The sequence below is a fragment of the Paroedura picta genome, chromosome 3 (genome assembly GCF_049243985.1).
Source record: "Paroedura picta isolate Pp20150507F chromosome 3, Ppicta_v3.0, whole genome shotgun sequence".
NCBI classification, from domain to species: Eukaryota; Metazoa; Chordata; class Lepidosauria; order Squamata; family Gekkonidae; genus Paroedura; species Paroedura picta.
Window position 1 is genome coordinate 165,332,723 of NC_135371.1, and position 15,282 is coordinate 165,348,004.

The 15,282-nt window shown below is 48.4% G+C and overlaps 1 protein-coding gene across 2 annotated transcripts in view; it reads right to left on the minus strand.

Moving 5' to 3' along the window:
• Positions 1–8,660, minus strand: part of EIF4B (eukaryotic translation initiation factor 4B) — a 59,320-nt gene extending 50,660 nt beyond the window's left edge. Inside the window, exon 1 of one of the 2 annotated variants that reach the window (XM_077329249.1) lies at positions 8,486–8,660. In XM_077329249.1, the coding sequence (XP_077185364.1) occupies positions 8,486–8,498 (13 nt within the window). In that variant the 5' untranslated portion in view covers positions 8,499–8,660. Of the gene's footprint in view, positions 1–2,216; positions 2,239–8,485 lie in introns of those variants that run through there. The other variant, XM_077329251.1, reaches the window with a different exon arrangement.
• Positions 8,661–15,282: the final 6,622 nt, after the last annotated feature.

Sequence of the window (15,282 nt, forward strand, 5' to 3'; positions counted from 1 at the left end):
TACAGAGAAGAAACCTGAATCCAGAACTTCCCAGTTGTAACCAGACATGCAAAGGGATACCACCTCATCTCTACCTAATTCACAGGCTCCTTCTTGAACAAAAATATAAGAAGAAGAAGAGTTGGTTCTTATATGCCACTTTTCTCTACCCGAAGGAGGCTCAAAGCAGCTTACAGTCGCCTTCCCTTTCCTCTCCCCACAACAGACACCCTGTGAGGGAGGGGAGGCTGAGAGAGCCCTGATATTCCTGCCTTCCCTTTCCTCTCCCCACAACAGACACCCTGTGGGGTGGGTGAGGCTGAAAGAGCCCCAATATCACTGCTCAGTCAGAACAGTTTTATCAGTGCTGTGGGGAGCCCAAGGTCACCCAGCTGGCTGCATGTGGGGGAGTGCAGAATCGAACCCAGCATGCCAGATTGGATGTCCACGCTCCTAACCACTACACCAAACTGGCTTTATTTATTAAATTTCTGTTCTGCCCTCCCAGTATGGCTTAGGGCAGTGGTCCCCAACCTGCGGGCCGCGGCCCGGCGCCGGGCCGCAAAGGCCATGGCGCCGGGCCGCGGCTCCCTCTCCCCGCCCCCCCCCCGCAGTAAAAAACTTCCCAGGCCGCAAGCTTGCGGCCCAGGAAGCTACTTACTGCGGGAGGGTGGGGAGAAGGAATCAGGGCCGGGCCGCGCCCGTGCAGGCCGCGCCAGCGCGGCCCGATCCGCGGGCGCGGGCGGGTGCGGCCAGCGGGCGCGGCCGGGCGCGGCTCGTGGGTGCGGCCGGGCGCGGCTCGAGGGTGCGGCCGGCGGGCGCGGCCAGGCGCGGTCCCTGCGGGCACGGCCCGATGCCCTGCCGGTCCCCAGCCTAAAAAAGGTTGGGGACCACTGGCTTAGGGGACAATGGGGGCATGCCCTTAAAGAAGGCGACATAATATAAAAGCTGCTGTTGCTTCTTCCACCAAATTTATCCTAGGACATCTTTTCAGCACTCAAGGAGGTGTGGAAAAGTAATCTAGATTGTGTAACAGCCATGCGAAGTCGTAGAAGGCGGAACCCACTGCATGACCAAGAACACTTTTTGCAAGAGGCTGTTTTGTAAACAGGAGTTTCAGAACTCCATCATGAATGCCAAAAACAAGTAAGCAGACTTATCATATAATCACCGTTGGAAGGGACCTGGTTAACTATGTCTGGTTAACTATGAAACCCACGGATGCATCAGTATGTTCTTTCAGAACTAAAGGGGACTTAGGATGCCAGTCAGTTTTATAATGAACTCTAATTCATTTATTAATTTTTATTCTGCATCCTCTCCTCTACAGCCTCGGAGCCATTTACAATAAAATACGGGGAGAAGGAACATCACATACCCATTTCCCATTCATCTATTTTATTATTTATCACCAAGGATGGCCCAACTGCAGCTCTCCAGGTGTCTATGGACTACGATTCCCACAAGCCCCTGCCAGCACCTTGGTCCACCCCTAATATACACCATGTCCTCCTCTCCAGTGGGCACCTCAGTTTACATCATTCGCCTCTCCTCCATTTTATCCTCAAACCAACACTGTGAAGCAGGTTAAAAAGGTAAAGGTATCCCCTGTGCAAGCGCACAGGGTCATGTCGTGAAGCAGGTTAGGCTGGGAGTTAAGCAGGATTCGAACAGGCATCTTGGTCCCTACATCACACTCCCATTTGCCAAGGCTTGTCCCAACATTGGGGGGGGGGGAAATAATGGGAGTGTCCTTCCCTGCCAAAAAGACCCATACACAAGGTTAGCCCTTATGGCAGAGGCATTTACACGAAGCCCCTTGGTTACAAAGTCTAATTTACTGCAAAATGCTGAAGCGACTCTCTGCTAAGAGTTTTACACTCCTCACCTTGTAAGCTTCCTTGGTGCAAGTACCGCTTGGTGCAGCCTAATGCATTTCAAAGGCATATAGAAGTCACCCATCGGATGAAGCTACTGAAGCTACTGGCAGGGGGGTGCAGGGATGCACAGAATCACACCTCTAGCACCGACTGAGTCACAATCCCGACACAGACAGGGACCAAAGGGCGCGGCGTTTCGGTCGGATGCCACTCGTGTTATTTTGTGCTCATGTTTTTTCCCCTTCCTACCTCTTAAGGGGTCTGTGCGCTGTACTGCAGATGAAAAACCTATCAAAGTCTTTCTCTTGCCTGCAGAAATGGAAAGTGAGTGCAAAAAATACTAGACTTCCTTCTCACCTTGCATTGTTCAATCATCCACATCCAGAAATGGAGATGTCCCCGAGGGGCCAAGAAGCAGGAAAGTTGCATGCTTGAAAGACAATAGAACAAGGACTGTTGTATGCGTTTCTCCTGGGGGAATCCAAGTAATTGGACCACAAGCAGTACAGCAGGGAGAGAGAAACCAACATGTGACAAGCTGGTATACCTTTACTGCCTTAGAAGCCTGGAGCCAGCCTGGTGTAGTGGTTAAGAGCAGCAGTCTCTAATCTGAGGAACTGGGTTTGATTCCCCGCTCCAAGGTTGGGTGACCTTGGGCTAGTGACAGTCCTGTTAAGAGTTGTTCTCACAGAGTAGTTCTGTCAGAGCTCTCTCAGCCCCACCTACCTCGCAGGGTGTCTGTTGTGGGGAGAGGAAGGGAAAGTCATTGTAAGCCGCTTTGAGACTTCTTTGAGTAGGGAAAAGCGGGATATAAAAAACAACTCTTCTGTTAGTTTCCCAGCATGGTGAAGTGGCCATAATGTTGGATTAGGACCAGTGAGGCCCAGGTTTGAATCCCTACCCTGCCATGGAAGCTTACTAGGCGACCTTGGGCCAGCCATCCCCTCTCAGCCTAACCTATGTCCCAGGGTAACAGTTGTGAAGATAAAAATAGAGGTGGGGAAAAGTGATGTTGTAAACCACTTTGGGCCTTCACTCGGGGGAGAGGCGGTGTGGCTCATCTGAAGCGCCTCTGCTTTTTGTACAGAGACGATCTCGGCCTCAGTCACCAGCACCTTTAGTTAAAAGGAGCAAGTAGGGGACGATGCAAAACGCCTCCTCCTGAAACCCTGGAGAGCCCCCTGCCAGTCTGAGGAGACAATATGACCTTGATGGGCCGATAATCGGATTCAGTGTAAGGCAGCCTTTATGTGGGAAGAATATAAGTAAATAAATTATGTCACAAGTCAAGGAGGGCAGAAGACATTTAAGGGCACTGTGTAAGTACAGCACAGGGAAAGGGACGAAGACTAAACCCATATTTGCAAGAAAAGGAAACAGAGAGAAGGCTCTTAAGGAGCAAACCGGTCCAGCTGCAGGAGACTGTAGTATGTGGGTAGGGACCAGCTGTAGTATGTGGGTAGGGACCATACAGAGTAGTTTTCAAACTTCTTAGCTATGGTGCACCGTTTCCCCAGTACTGCTAAACTCCTACAAATTGCACTGGGGTTGGGGTTCTAGGTTCTCAATGCCAGATCTGCCAACACCAGTTTAAGAGGCCATAAGAAGCTGATGACACTTGCACTCAGTCAATCCAAATGTCTCCTAAATAGCCAGACGGTCAGTGTCGTCCCTTGCCTTCCCAGAACATACATAAGGCAAACAGACAGCCTAAGTCAGCAAACGCTGGCAGAGGCTCATGGGTATTGTAGTTCATGAACATCTGGAGGACCACAGGTTGACTACCCCTGGCCTAAGTCATATGCAACAGACCACACCCCAGAGGGATACCTTTAAAAAAAATCTAGTTTTGTTGCTTCTTTGCCTTACAGATGAAACTGTATACAATTAAAATAATTGGTAGACTATAATGATCCAGAATAGAGCTTGGCTGGTCATTCTAGAGCACATAGTCCATGCACACAAGGTTCCTGCCAGATCTGTTCAGCCTCTTTATCATAGAAATGGAGTACACGCCCTAAAATGCATCCAATATCACCATGGCTGCACACCACTTTCAAGGACACTTGTCAGCCATTGTCACTGTCATACTGGCCAGACAAAATAGGGAAGTTAGCATGCATAGTGGAAGGCCAGACTCATGTTCTGAAGCAATGCTATATAACGAGCGCAGTAAACTCTTGCACATACTTGGCACATGCCAACTCTGGCCCAATGGCCTACGTTCTTTCCAGCAAGTTAAAATTACATGAAGAGCTAATCTACCACGTGTTTCAGTGATTTTGGAGAACGCTGATGCACAGGATACAAATCATGGCCCAGGAGGGAAGAAACCATGCTGGAGAGCTGCCAACTGGACTGAAGAGACGGCTGGGAACGTGTGCATGTTGAGTGGAGAACAGTGTAGAAGAACAGAAACGCAAATAAGAAAACGACAGCCCTGCAACGCGTATGCACACCTCACAGGAAAAGGATATAACAGAACAACCAGACCAACTCGTCTCTTCTTATCCAGGAAAACAGAGATGAGCAGGAAGGCTGCCGTGTGACACAGCAAGGAAAATGTGTCTGGAAAAGTCGGGTGGCAAGAAGACAAGAGCAGGAAATGTACTATACAAATTAGAACCCCTTATTATTGAATGACACACAATCCAGCATATTAGTCACAGGTCCGGACTAGGATCTAGGACAGGGGTGGCCAAACTTTGGCTCTCCAGATTTCTGTGGACTACAATTCCCAGGAGCCCCAGGCAGCACCATGCTGTCAAGGGCTCATGGGAGTTGTAGTCCATGGACATCTGGAGCCAAAGAGACATCCAGGTTCTAATCTCTACTCTGCCACAGTACCTCGCTGGGTGACCTTGAGCAAGTGAGTCTCTCACCTTCTCACCTACCTCACCGTGCTATTAACGTTATGATAAAGTGGGAAGGATGATGTTGTAACCCACTGCGTACCCTGAATGAGGACACTGTGCGAATTTCAGAAACTTGGTGGGATGAGGATAAGCAGTAGGATACAGTGATTCCTGGATACCAGTTATTTTGGAAGGATAGGGAGGGAAGGGTCAGAGGTGGACGGGCTCTGTGTGTCGAAGAGGGCATACAGTTCAGCAAGATGAAAAATGTAAGAGAAATAGTTTGACTTACAGAAACGCTCTAGGTGGAATAGTGTGCCCAAAAGGAATCTTAAATCTGGGAGTTTATAACTTACGAGATCAAACTTTAGAGCCGGTTTTCCCAATGCTCGGGTTTCTTGATAACCCTGGAAGAGTTTCCTGAATGGGTGGGAGTTATTTTCATATATATTTTTTAAATTTGTTAAACATTTATCGGGTGATATGACCACATATGGCCATGTTGACCACCCCTCCCAAAATGGCCAATAAGGGGCCTGGAGGGGGTGGGAAGGGTGGAGGATAGATGTGTCCACAGCTTATGTTTCCCAACCATATTCTGCATGATCGTGCCACTTCTGGGGTTTCTCGAAGCCTGAAGAATGTTTCAGGGCTTTCTTAATGGGGAAAAAAGTTGAGAAAGGCTGGATTAGAGGATGATTTAAAAACAGTAAAAGAATTAAGGAAAATGGCTGGATGAAATAATTGTGTTGTAATGCAGTGGTCCCCAACCCGCGGGCCGCGGCTCCCTCTCCCCACCCCACCCCCGCAGTAAAAACCTTCCCAGGCCGCAAGCTTGCAGCCCAGGAAGCTTCTTACTGCGGGAGGGGGGGGAGAGGGAATCAGGGCCGCACATGCGCACACTCTAGAAAGTGCCGCGCATGCCGGTCCCCAGCCTCAAAAAGGTTGGGGACCACTGTTGTAATGGGCAATTTTAACTACCCACACATCAATTGGGTCAATATGTGTACAAGTTAGGAGAAAAGGATTGGGTTTCAAGATATTCCCAGTGACTGTATCATGGAGCCAATGGCCACTGAACCCAACGTGGTCCTAAGTGAGAAATGTAAATGTGATAGCACTGGTTGGGCACAGTGACCATAATGCTATTAAATTTCACATTATGTAGAAAGGAAGTTGCTGCAAAACACCAACACAACCACATTTGAATTTGGAAGGGATAACTTCTCTTAAATAAGGGGACTTTTAAAGAAGAAACTGAAAGAAAAGGCAAAGAGGGTCAAATCCCTTCAGGAACCTTGGAAACTACTTAAAATCACAACTCTAGAAATTCAGATAAAATGTCCACCACAGGTTAGGAAAAGGACAAATAGGTATTTAAAAAGTCCTGCATGGTTAACAAACAAAATAATGGAAGGAGTAAAAGGTAAGGAGGATTCCTTTAACAGAAAGCTAACTTGAGTGAGTTAAACAAAAGGGAGCACAAGCTTTTTTGGCAAATAAAAAGCAAGTCAGTGATCAGAAGAGGAACATATAGCAAAAAAAAAAAAAAAAAAAAGACCCAACAGTACAAATTTTTTCAAATGCATTAGTAGCAGGAAACCAGACAGGGAAGCAGTGGCACCCTGGATGACCACGGGGTAAAGGGATTACTAAAGAATGATTGAATGCTTTTATTTTTTGCCTCTGTCTTCACTGTCAAAGATGGGATATATTTGCTGATTTCAGAAGTATTGAAAGATCTGAGTTGGATTGAGGTGATGATAAAAGTCCTACTTCTCAGAGACAAACTAAAAACTGCCATATCACTAGTCCCAGATGGCATCCATCCAAGTTGGGGCTCTTAGCTTGGAGAAACATCGACTGAGGCGTGACATGATAGAGTTTTACAAAATTATGCTTGGGATAGAGAACATAAAAGTAGTACTTTTCTCCCTTTTTCACAATACAAGAATTCGTAGGGACTCAATGAAATGAATGAGCAGTATGTTTAGAAATGATAAAAGGAAGCACTTCCTCACTCACGGTAATTAACACATGGAACTCATTGCCACAGGAAGGGGTGGCAGCTATAATCAGAGTGCTTCAAGAGGCGATTGAATAAACATATGGAGGAGGGAGTCCTCCATGCCTATTAGCCACAAGGTATGGATGGAAGACTATGCCTGGGGCAGCTCTATATTCTTGGTGCTCCATGGGGGGGGGGGGGAGACAACAGTGGGAGGGGCTTCTGGGGCACTGGTCCCGCTGCTGGCCGTCCAGATGGCACCTAGGTTTTCACCACGGTGTGACACAATGCTGGACTAGACAGGCCACTGGCTCGATCCAACATGGCTTATGACCTTAAAGTTGATGGTGGGCTTCCTGATGACCCCTGGATTCTGGCCATGGTGTGACGGAGTGCTGGATGAATGACCAGCATGGCTTCCCTGTATTTGTGCTGGAGATCTGGCCCCACTGGTGGGTCTTCCTACTGGGTTTGGGCCACTGTGCGACATCGAGTGTTGGACTAGATGGGCCGTTTGCTAGATCCAACAGCTTCTCTTATGTTCTGAAAGCCACCGTTGGACCTCCTGATGGCCCCTGGGTTTGGGCCACTGTGTGACACAGGGTGCTGGATGGGGCATTGATTTAATCCAGCATGGCTTCTCTGTATTTGTTTTGCTGGGGGGGAGGGGACAACAACAGTGGGAGGGATTCTGGAGATCGGGCCTCCTGATGGCCCCTGGGTTTGGGCCACTGCATGACACAGAGATCTGGAAGGCACCGGCCACTGGCCCGACCCTGCATGGCTTCTCATACACCTGAGGCAAGCAAGCCTCCTCGTGCCTATATGAGATTCGACTCAGGGCCTTCCTAGGTCAGGGAAGAGCTCTTCCACCCCTTCCTTGTCTGGGCGGGAACGATGAAAGGGACACAGCAAAGGCCAATTCCCTCCCCCCAACTCCAAGCTCTACATCAGGGGTAGTCAAACTGCGGCCCTCCAGATGCCCATGGACTACAATTCCCATGAACCCCTCCTAGGGGCTCATGGGAATTGTAGTCCATGGACATCTGGAGGGCCGCAGACCCCTGCTCTACATACTGCAGGAGCCGATAGTGGCGAGGGTGGGCGGGGCTTGGGACGCTCACGCGGCGCGCCCCACCCAGCCTGACTCCGCCACGCCCCTCCCGTGTCCAGAGCGTGGCGAGTCCGTCGCGCGGCGGGCAGGACCTCCGGGCGGCACCCACGTGGGCGCCGCGCCCCACGTTCTTCTTCTTTTTTTTTTCCTTTTCCCTTCGCCACCTCACCCGGGCGCCACCGCGCGTGCGCACTGGAACGCCGTCGAAGGTTCCATCGGCCGCCGCCACCGCCCCCCACCCCCATCTTGGGTCAGCCAGTCAATCATCTCTCTCACGCCCAAGTCGACTAAGCCGCTCCCTTCCCCCACCCACCCCAATGGCGCTGGCCAGGGCAGGCGCGCGCCGCGAGTTGCCCAAGGCCGCCGCGTTCGAAGCTGCGGCGCGCGCGCGAGAGACATGTGAATGAGTGCGTGCGCGAGGGGCAGGCGGCCGCGCGCCCCTGCCCTAGCCTGAGAAGGGGGACGGGCCGCATATGAGGAAAGGCAGCCTCGAGGGCGGCAGCCTCCAAAGCAGCCGCGGCCTTCCCTTCCGGCGCCCTCCCCTCCTCACGCGCGTCCGCCCGCCTAGCCGCTCCCCCGCGTTGGAAGAACAGGTCCCGCCGGGCCTGGCCGGAGCCTGAAGGCCCATGCCCCGCCAAGCAGCACTCACCTGAGGCCGCCATGTTGGGAAGAGGGAGAGAAGGCAAAAGGCCCGGATGTGGCCGTCACGTGATTATAGCGAAAGGCGAAGCGCCTCCTCGCCGGGAGGGGAGGAGGGCCGAAAAGGGAAGAGGGCGGGGAGGAGACAAAAAAATAACAGGGAAGGAGGAGGCGGGCGGGATTGGCTCTGCGTTTCTCAGGCCGCGGGAGGAAGTGGGAGGGGAGCGCGCGGGCGGGGAGGGACGGAAATGCGTGCAAAAGGGAGGCAGGTTTCTTTCTTTTTTAAGTGTGGGTTTTGTCTGCAGGCCACAAGCTGGTGGCGACCTAGGTCCGTGATGCACACGTTGGGTAATGGTCTTTCAATCCAGTGCGGAAATGCAGGGAAAACACATTTATTTATTTATTAGAATCACAGAAACATATAGATGGAAGGGGCCATACAAGCCATCTAGTCCGACCCCTGCTCAACGTAGGATCAGCCCTAAGCATCCAAGAATAGTGTGTATCCAACCTTTCCCTGTAGACTGCCAGTGACGGGGAGCTCACCACCTTCTTAGGCAGCCTATTCCACTGCTGAACTACACTGCTGAACTACTCTGACTGTAAATATAATAATAATTTATTATAATTATATAAAGCCCTTCCCGAAGGACTCGGGGTGGTTTACAGGAAAAAGATAAAGATAATGTATGGTAACAACAAGTGATAACAGCAATAACATAATAATAACCTTAACATGATAACCCCAATAACAGAGAATGATGGAACTGCAAACGAGCAGAAGGAGAGGGTCCTCAGCAGGATCTAACACCATAAAGTCTACTCTCCACGGCATCTGTTTTTTCCAGGGAAGTGATTTACATCATTTCCCCCTCCTGCATGTCATCCTCATACAACCCTGCAAGGTAGGTGGGACTGAGAATGTGTCTGGCCCAGGGTCACCCAGCATGTATCCATGGCCTAAGCGGGGATTCAAACCTGGGTCTTGCAGGTACTAATCTTGAGATGACACTCGCTCTTGTAAGTATACTCTCAATAAAGCAGGGTTTTATGAAACCCAGAGGTTTCATAGAATCATAGAGTTGGAAGGGGCCATACAGGCCATCTAGTCCAACCCCCTGCTCTATGCAGGACCAGCCCTAAGCATCCTAAAGCATCCAAGAAAAGTGCGTATCCAACCTTTGCTTGAAGACTGCCAGTGAGGGGGAGCTCACCACCTCCTTAGGCAGCCTATTCCACTGCTGAACTACTCTGTGAACATTTTTTTCCTGATATCTAGCCTATATCATACTGCAGGAGTTTCTTGACAGCCCTGGAAGGGTTTCCTGAATGGGTGGGAGTTAATTCATTTTTAATATATTTTTTAAAAATGTTAAACATTGATCCATGATATGACCATGTATGGTCGTGTTGACCCATTTTCCCTCCCCTAAAATAGCCAATCATGGGCCTGGGGGTGGGTGGGGAGGGGAGGGGCCCCAGGTGGGTGTGTACTGTGATTCTCAGCCATATTGTATATGATCTGCCACTTCTGGGGATTCCCGAAGCCTGGAGAATGTTTCAGGGGTTGAGAAGTTGAGAAAGGATGGTTTGGATTCTCCAATACTTTACAGATGGAAGTAACATTACTTTCCTGCATTGAAGACTGGTCTAAGACAAAAGCCCAAAATAAAAGCTAAGTGATACTTTTTTTATAAGGACTCTGTGTGGTTTGTGGGGTTTTTTTAAAGTTAGTCCTGATCAAAGGAATTATGTGGCTTTAACTTTTTTGTTTCTACTTATTGTCACAGCCAACATCTCTCAGTTCAAACACTGCTGCTGACAACTCTCCTCGGCCTACTATCTGTTAAAAGGACCATACTTGATTATGTAAAAAAAGAAAACATAGGCATAACAGATATAACAATTCATTTCAGCATGGATCTGATTGTACCTGCAGGATTTCCGCAATGCAAGCAGAAATTTTGCTTTAAAGCATAGGATTGTCAGGTTTCCGTCTCAGCATCTGAATCAAAGTTTCAGGACTTTAGTTTCTTTCCAGCATCTTCAGGTGGGGGGATATATGTAAGGGAGCCCATTAAGGGCTTTCCCACATTCTCATTTTCCTCTCTTGCAAGGTCTTTTAGGGGTTTCTAAACGAATCTATTAACAGAGAATTGACATTATATATACAAAACAGTAAAAGGTACCCAGTCCATCAGAAAACCCTTAATATTACCACCTAAAATATTATTGTTGACTTTTTTGTATAGCTTTAGACCAGTGGTCCCCAACCTTTTTATCATCGGGGACCACTCAATGCTTTTTACTGAGGCCCGGTGGGGGGGGGGTAGTTTACTCCTCTACTCTCAACCACTGCCCTAACGCTCTCTGGTCGCTATGGTAATGTTTAAACATCCCTTCAAAATAAGATACAGACAGGCCACAACAATGAACATAAGGAACATTTTATTTTCATGGAAATTTTAAGTCATGACAATGACAAATCAATGGGAACCCTGAGCTTGTTTCTCTGCAACGAGATAGTCCCATCTGGGAGGGATGGGATACAAGGACACCCGAAGTGTGTTGTAAAGGGCCGGGGGGGGGGGGGGAGGCGTCCTTCGCGGCCCACCTCCAATTAGTCGACGGACCACATGTGGTCTGCGGCCCACAGGCTGGGGATTGCTACTTTAGACCACACAGAATCGCCCCCATCAAATATTTCATTTCAGGTATTTCTTTGAGACATAAAATTAACTCAAAGGTGCTTTTTAAATCTGTTTACAGAATGTAAATCGAAGTAACAAGGGAGTAGAGAATCCTTGAATTGGGGAACAGAAGTTGGGAATCACAATTGTATTTATTTATACCTTACTCCCAACCCCGCTGGATCCTAGACAAGTTTTTGTTGTTGGTGGTGTTGTTCTCTCCCCCTCCACTCTCTCACAACCTCAACCCTGTGAGTAGACTAGGCTGACTGTCCCAAAAGATATCAAGCAATGAGCATGCACACAAAAGCTTCTACCTTGAATAAAACTTTGTTGGTCTTCAAGGTGCCACTGGATGCAAACTTTGTTCTGATGCTTCAGACCAACATGGTGACCGACCTGAATCTACCTCCAAAAGTCACTTAGAGAGTTTCCATGCTAGAGGAGGGTTTTGAACCGGGACGGAAGTCTGGAACTCTATTCGCTAAGCCAGCCTTTCTCAACTTTTTACTCTTGAGAAACCCCTGAAGTGGCATGATTGTGCAAAAAGTGGTTGGGAGGCAACGCTATGTACACGCCCATCCAGGGCTCCACCCTTTCCAAGGGTCAAGAAACCCCAGGTTTCACAAAACCCTGGTTGAGAAAGCCTGTGCTGTCAGCTGGCTGAACAAATACGTGGAAAGTTTTATGCACATGATAAACAGCTTAACAATGTGGAAAATCAAATTACTTTTTATATAAACTGCAGTGGTCTAAAGTGATTTTGGATGTATACAACGCATCGAGAGAGATTTACTGAAATTAAGGAGCTTGAAGGAAAACAAGGCTCAGGGTTCTGACATTTTTGTTTCAAATATGTGCACGTAATTTATCCTGACCCCGGGGGAGGCTGATTTTCTATTGATGTTGTTGTTATTTATAGTGTTGTAGTGTTATTAGATCTGGCACCTCACTCCCAACAGTAGATGGCTTGGCCTCGGGCTGGACAAGATGGGTGGGATTACTTGGTGGATTATTTATCGCCTGCCGCCTTAATTGTTCATTATTGTCTGTTATGAGGGAAGTTTTAATGGGTTTTTGCTGCGTTTTTATTCCTTTATTATTGCAAACCACCGTGAGCCCATTGGGGAATGGTGGTATATAAATTGAAATATAAATGAAATAAATAAATTAGATTTGTATCCCGCCATTCACGGCAAGCCGTCTCGTAGCAGGTTTCAAGGTAAAACCCCCTATAAAAACATACAATATCCCCATTAAAATCCCCGTTAAATCACGGCGGCAAAACTATCCCCTCCTCCCACAGCGGCTACCACTTGGTGCGCCAAGGGGATTATGCCTGCCGACAGCCACCAGCAGCGATAATCGGGCATGTCTTCTGTTGACCAAGGGATGATGCCAGAATCCTGGAGCCTTGCTATGTTAAGATAAAATAATGGCAGAGGATCAACCACAGATCATTGGAGCAGAGAATAAAAGAATTAGGACAATGGGAATTCAGGTGCAGTTGCTGTAGTTAACTAGAATTTTAACTAAGTCAGTGGCTGTGGCTGTGCTTCTTCGCTTGATGATTTTGTATTAGTAGACTACAGAGTATGGAGGTGGTAGCAAAAAGTTGTGGCATCTTTGCACACCCAGAGGAAACAGTCCAAGGCATAGGCAGTATTATGGTGAAACCAGTCCACTAGTTCACATATTACAGTCATTGCATGGACACCATGCATGTATGTGTGTAGCCTGTGAGAAAGAGCCAATGCACATTCACTTGAAAGATCAATCCAGTGCCTGGATGAATAAAAAATTTTTTTAGCTTTGCCCAAATGCGGAATACTAAAGTCCAGCTCCAAACCATGAATTGTTCTTATGCAACGATCTGAATGATACCTGTACAGTGGAATGGATCCAAGCATCTTCCAAGGATCTTTTGTCCAGCCAAAAGAAACTTAGGAACATAAGAGAAGCAACATTCTGTGTCATACAGTGGCCCAACCCCAGGTGTCATCAGGAGTTCCACCAGAGGCTTTAAGAACATAAGAGAAGCCCTGTTGGGTCAGGCCAAGAGCCCATCCAGTCCAACACTGTGTCACACAGTGGCCCAACCCCAGGGGCCATCAGGAGTTCCACCAGAGGCTTTAAGAACATAAGAGAAGCCCTGTTGGATCAGGCCAAGGGCCCATCCAGTCCTACACTCTGTGTCACACAGTGGCCCAAACCCAGGTGCCATCAGGAGGTCTACCAGCAGCTTTAAGCAAATGCTGGCAGGGGCACATGGGAATAGTAGTCCATGGAGATCTAGAGGATGACAGGTTGACTACCCCTGCCCTAGGGTTCTCTTTGGTTTCATTTTTGTAAGAGGCATCCTTCCAAGTTATTCGTTTTTAATAATGTTATTAACGGTTCTTGTTAATTATTGTTAGCCTTCCTGAGCCCACTGTGAGATGGTTGACCTTTAAATCAAGCTTCTCAAATAAATGAAGGATTGAGATTACAAAGGAAAGCCCATTTGTTGAAAAGGTTAACAGGAGGCTCTTTCCAGGAATGCTGTCCATCAGAGACTGGCACACAGGGACAACCTGCACACCTCCCTCACCCCCAGTTTAGGGGACCTGAATGGGTTGTTTTAAATAAATAGTATATTATCAAGTTTTATTTGCATATCGTCACAAATGACCGTAGCATCTTGTGGCCACCTCCGCCTCCCGGAGCAGCCATTTTGCAACCGTATCCAACATACTACATCAGAATTCCAAAAGTGACATCAAAATGTGTGCCATAGGAGGAGAGGTAGACAAAGGTTATATTTGGAGGCTTTCAAGTTTGGAGTCTCTCAGGAATCTGCCTCAAACTCAGTTGGTGGCTGGGTGGAGACCTGCCAATTGCACCCTTCACCCTGCTTTCACTCCCTCTCTCCACTTTTACTACTTCTATGGTGGCTTTGCCTCCTGTAGGCCAGAAATAAGGGCAGGAGCTGAGAAGACAGCCTGGACCCCCTCTACCATGCCACAACCAACTCCCCCCTCCTTGAATTTTACCCCCATGGCCTACCCACCAAGCCTTCCAGGTAGAAGCAGCCAGTTCCCTAGCTTGTAGCCATTTAGGCAAGAGCGGAAAGGCTGCAGACCCCCTCCCCCACATAGCTCCTGCCGACTTCCAGGGGTCCATGGATCCCTAGTTGGAGATTCCTGGTGTATATGATGAGGAGGTATAAGCAGTGTTGCTAGAACTTCATTTGCCTGAGCAGAGATCTGTCAGTGGATGCCATGCTAAGCCGTCAGGAGTACCGCCGATTGCACACGGGGTATGTGGCTTGCCTGTGGACTAGAAGAAGTAGCACTGATACATGGGAACAAGGGATAAGGGAGTTAGCATTTCCTGCAGTGTTTTCGCCACTGAAATGTATACCCAATAATGTGAGAGGTAAAATATCACCCTTGGAAAAGCCAAGGTGTGATCTGAAAAACCATGTCGGGAAATTTAGCAGTCTTTTCTTAGGTTGCCTTGGCTCTGATCTTGTAATCTTCCACGTAATCCAAAGCCCGTCACGTCCTTGGACCTCGCACCTGCATCGCCTCTGTAGTCTTCTGTACACATAAGTCGTTGCAGAGGTTAATGATTAGCGAATCGTTCCTCTGCACGGGAAGTTTAGGCAGCAACTCAGGCTATATAAGGGAGTCACAGAGGAGTCAGTGACAGCCGTAGGAGTTGTGTGTGCGTAAAGCTTGCTGCTCAATCTTGGCTATGCCACAGTCCTCACCTTGGGCTTGTCCCAGCCCTGATAGTGCTATTCTGACCAGGCAGTCCTATCAGAAGCAATTTTGGCCCCACCTACTATTAAGTCTGCAGGTTCAGTGTTCACAGACTCCAACTCTTCAGAACAGCTCTTTTTATTTAGCAACTCCAGCAACAGACTACAATTACTGAACAGGGAAAAGCAGGCAAATTCATGCGCTTTTATATGTTTCAGGCAGCCCGCTGCTGCCTCTGATTGGCCCAAAGCAGAGCAATCTGATTGGCTCTAAGCAGAGCGAACTGGTTGGATCTTAACAGGTTTCTTTGATTGGGTAGTTCCTTGGCTGGCAAAAGCCCTCATTTGCATCAGTGGCCAAATACCTACAGA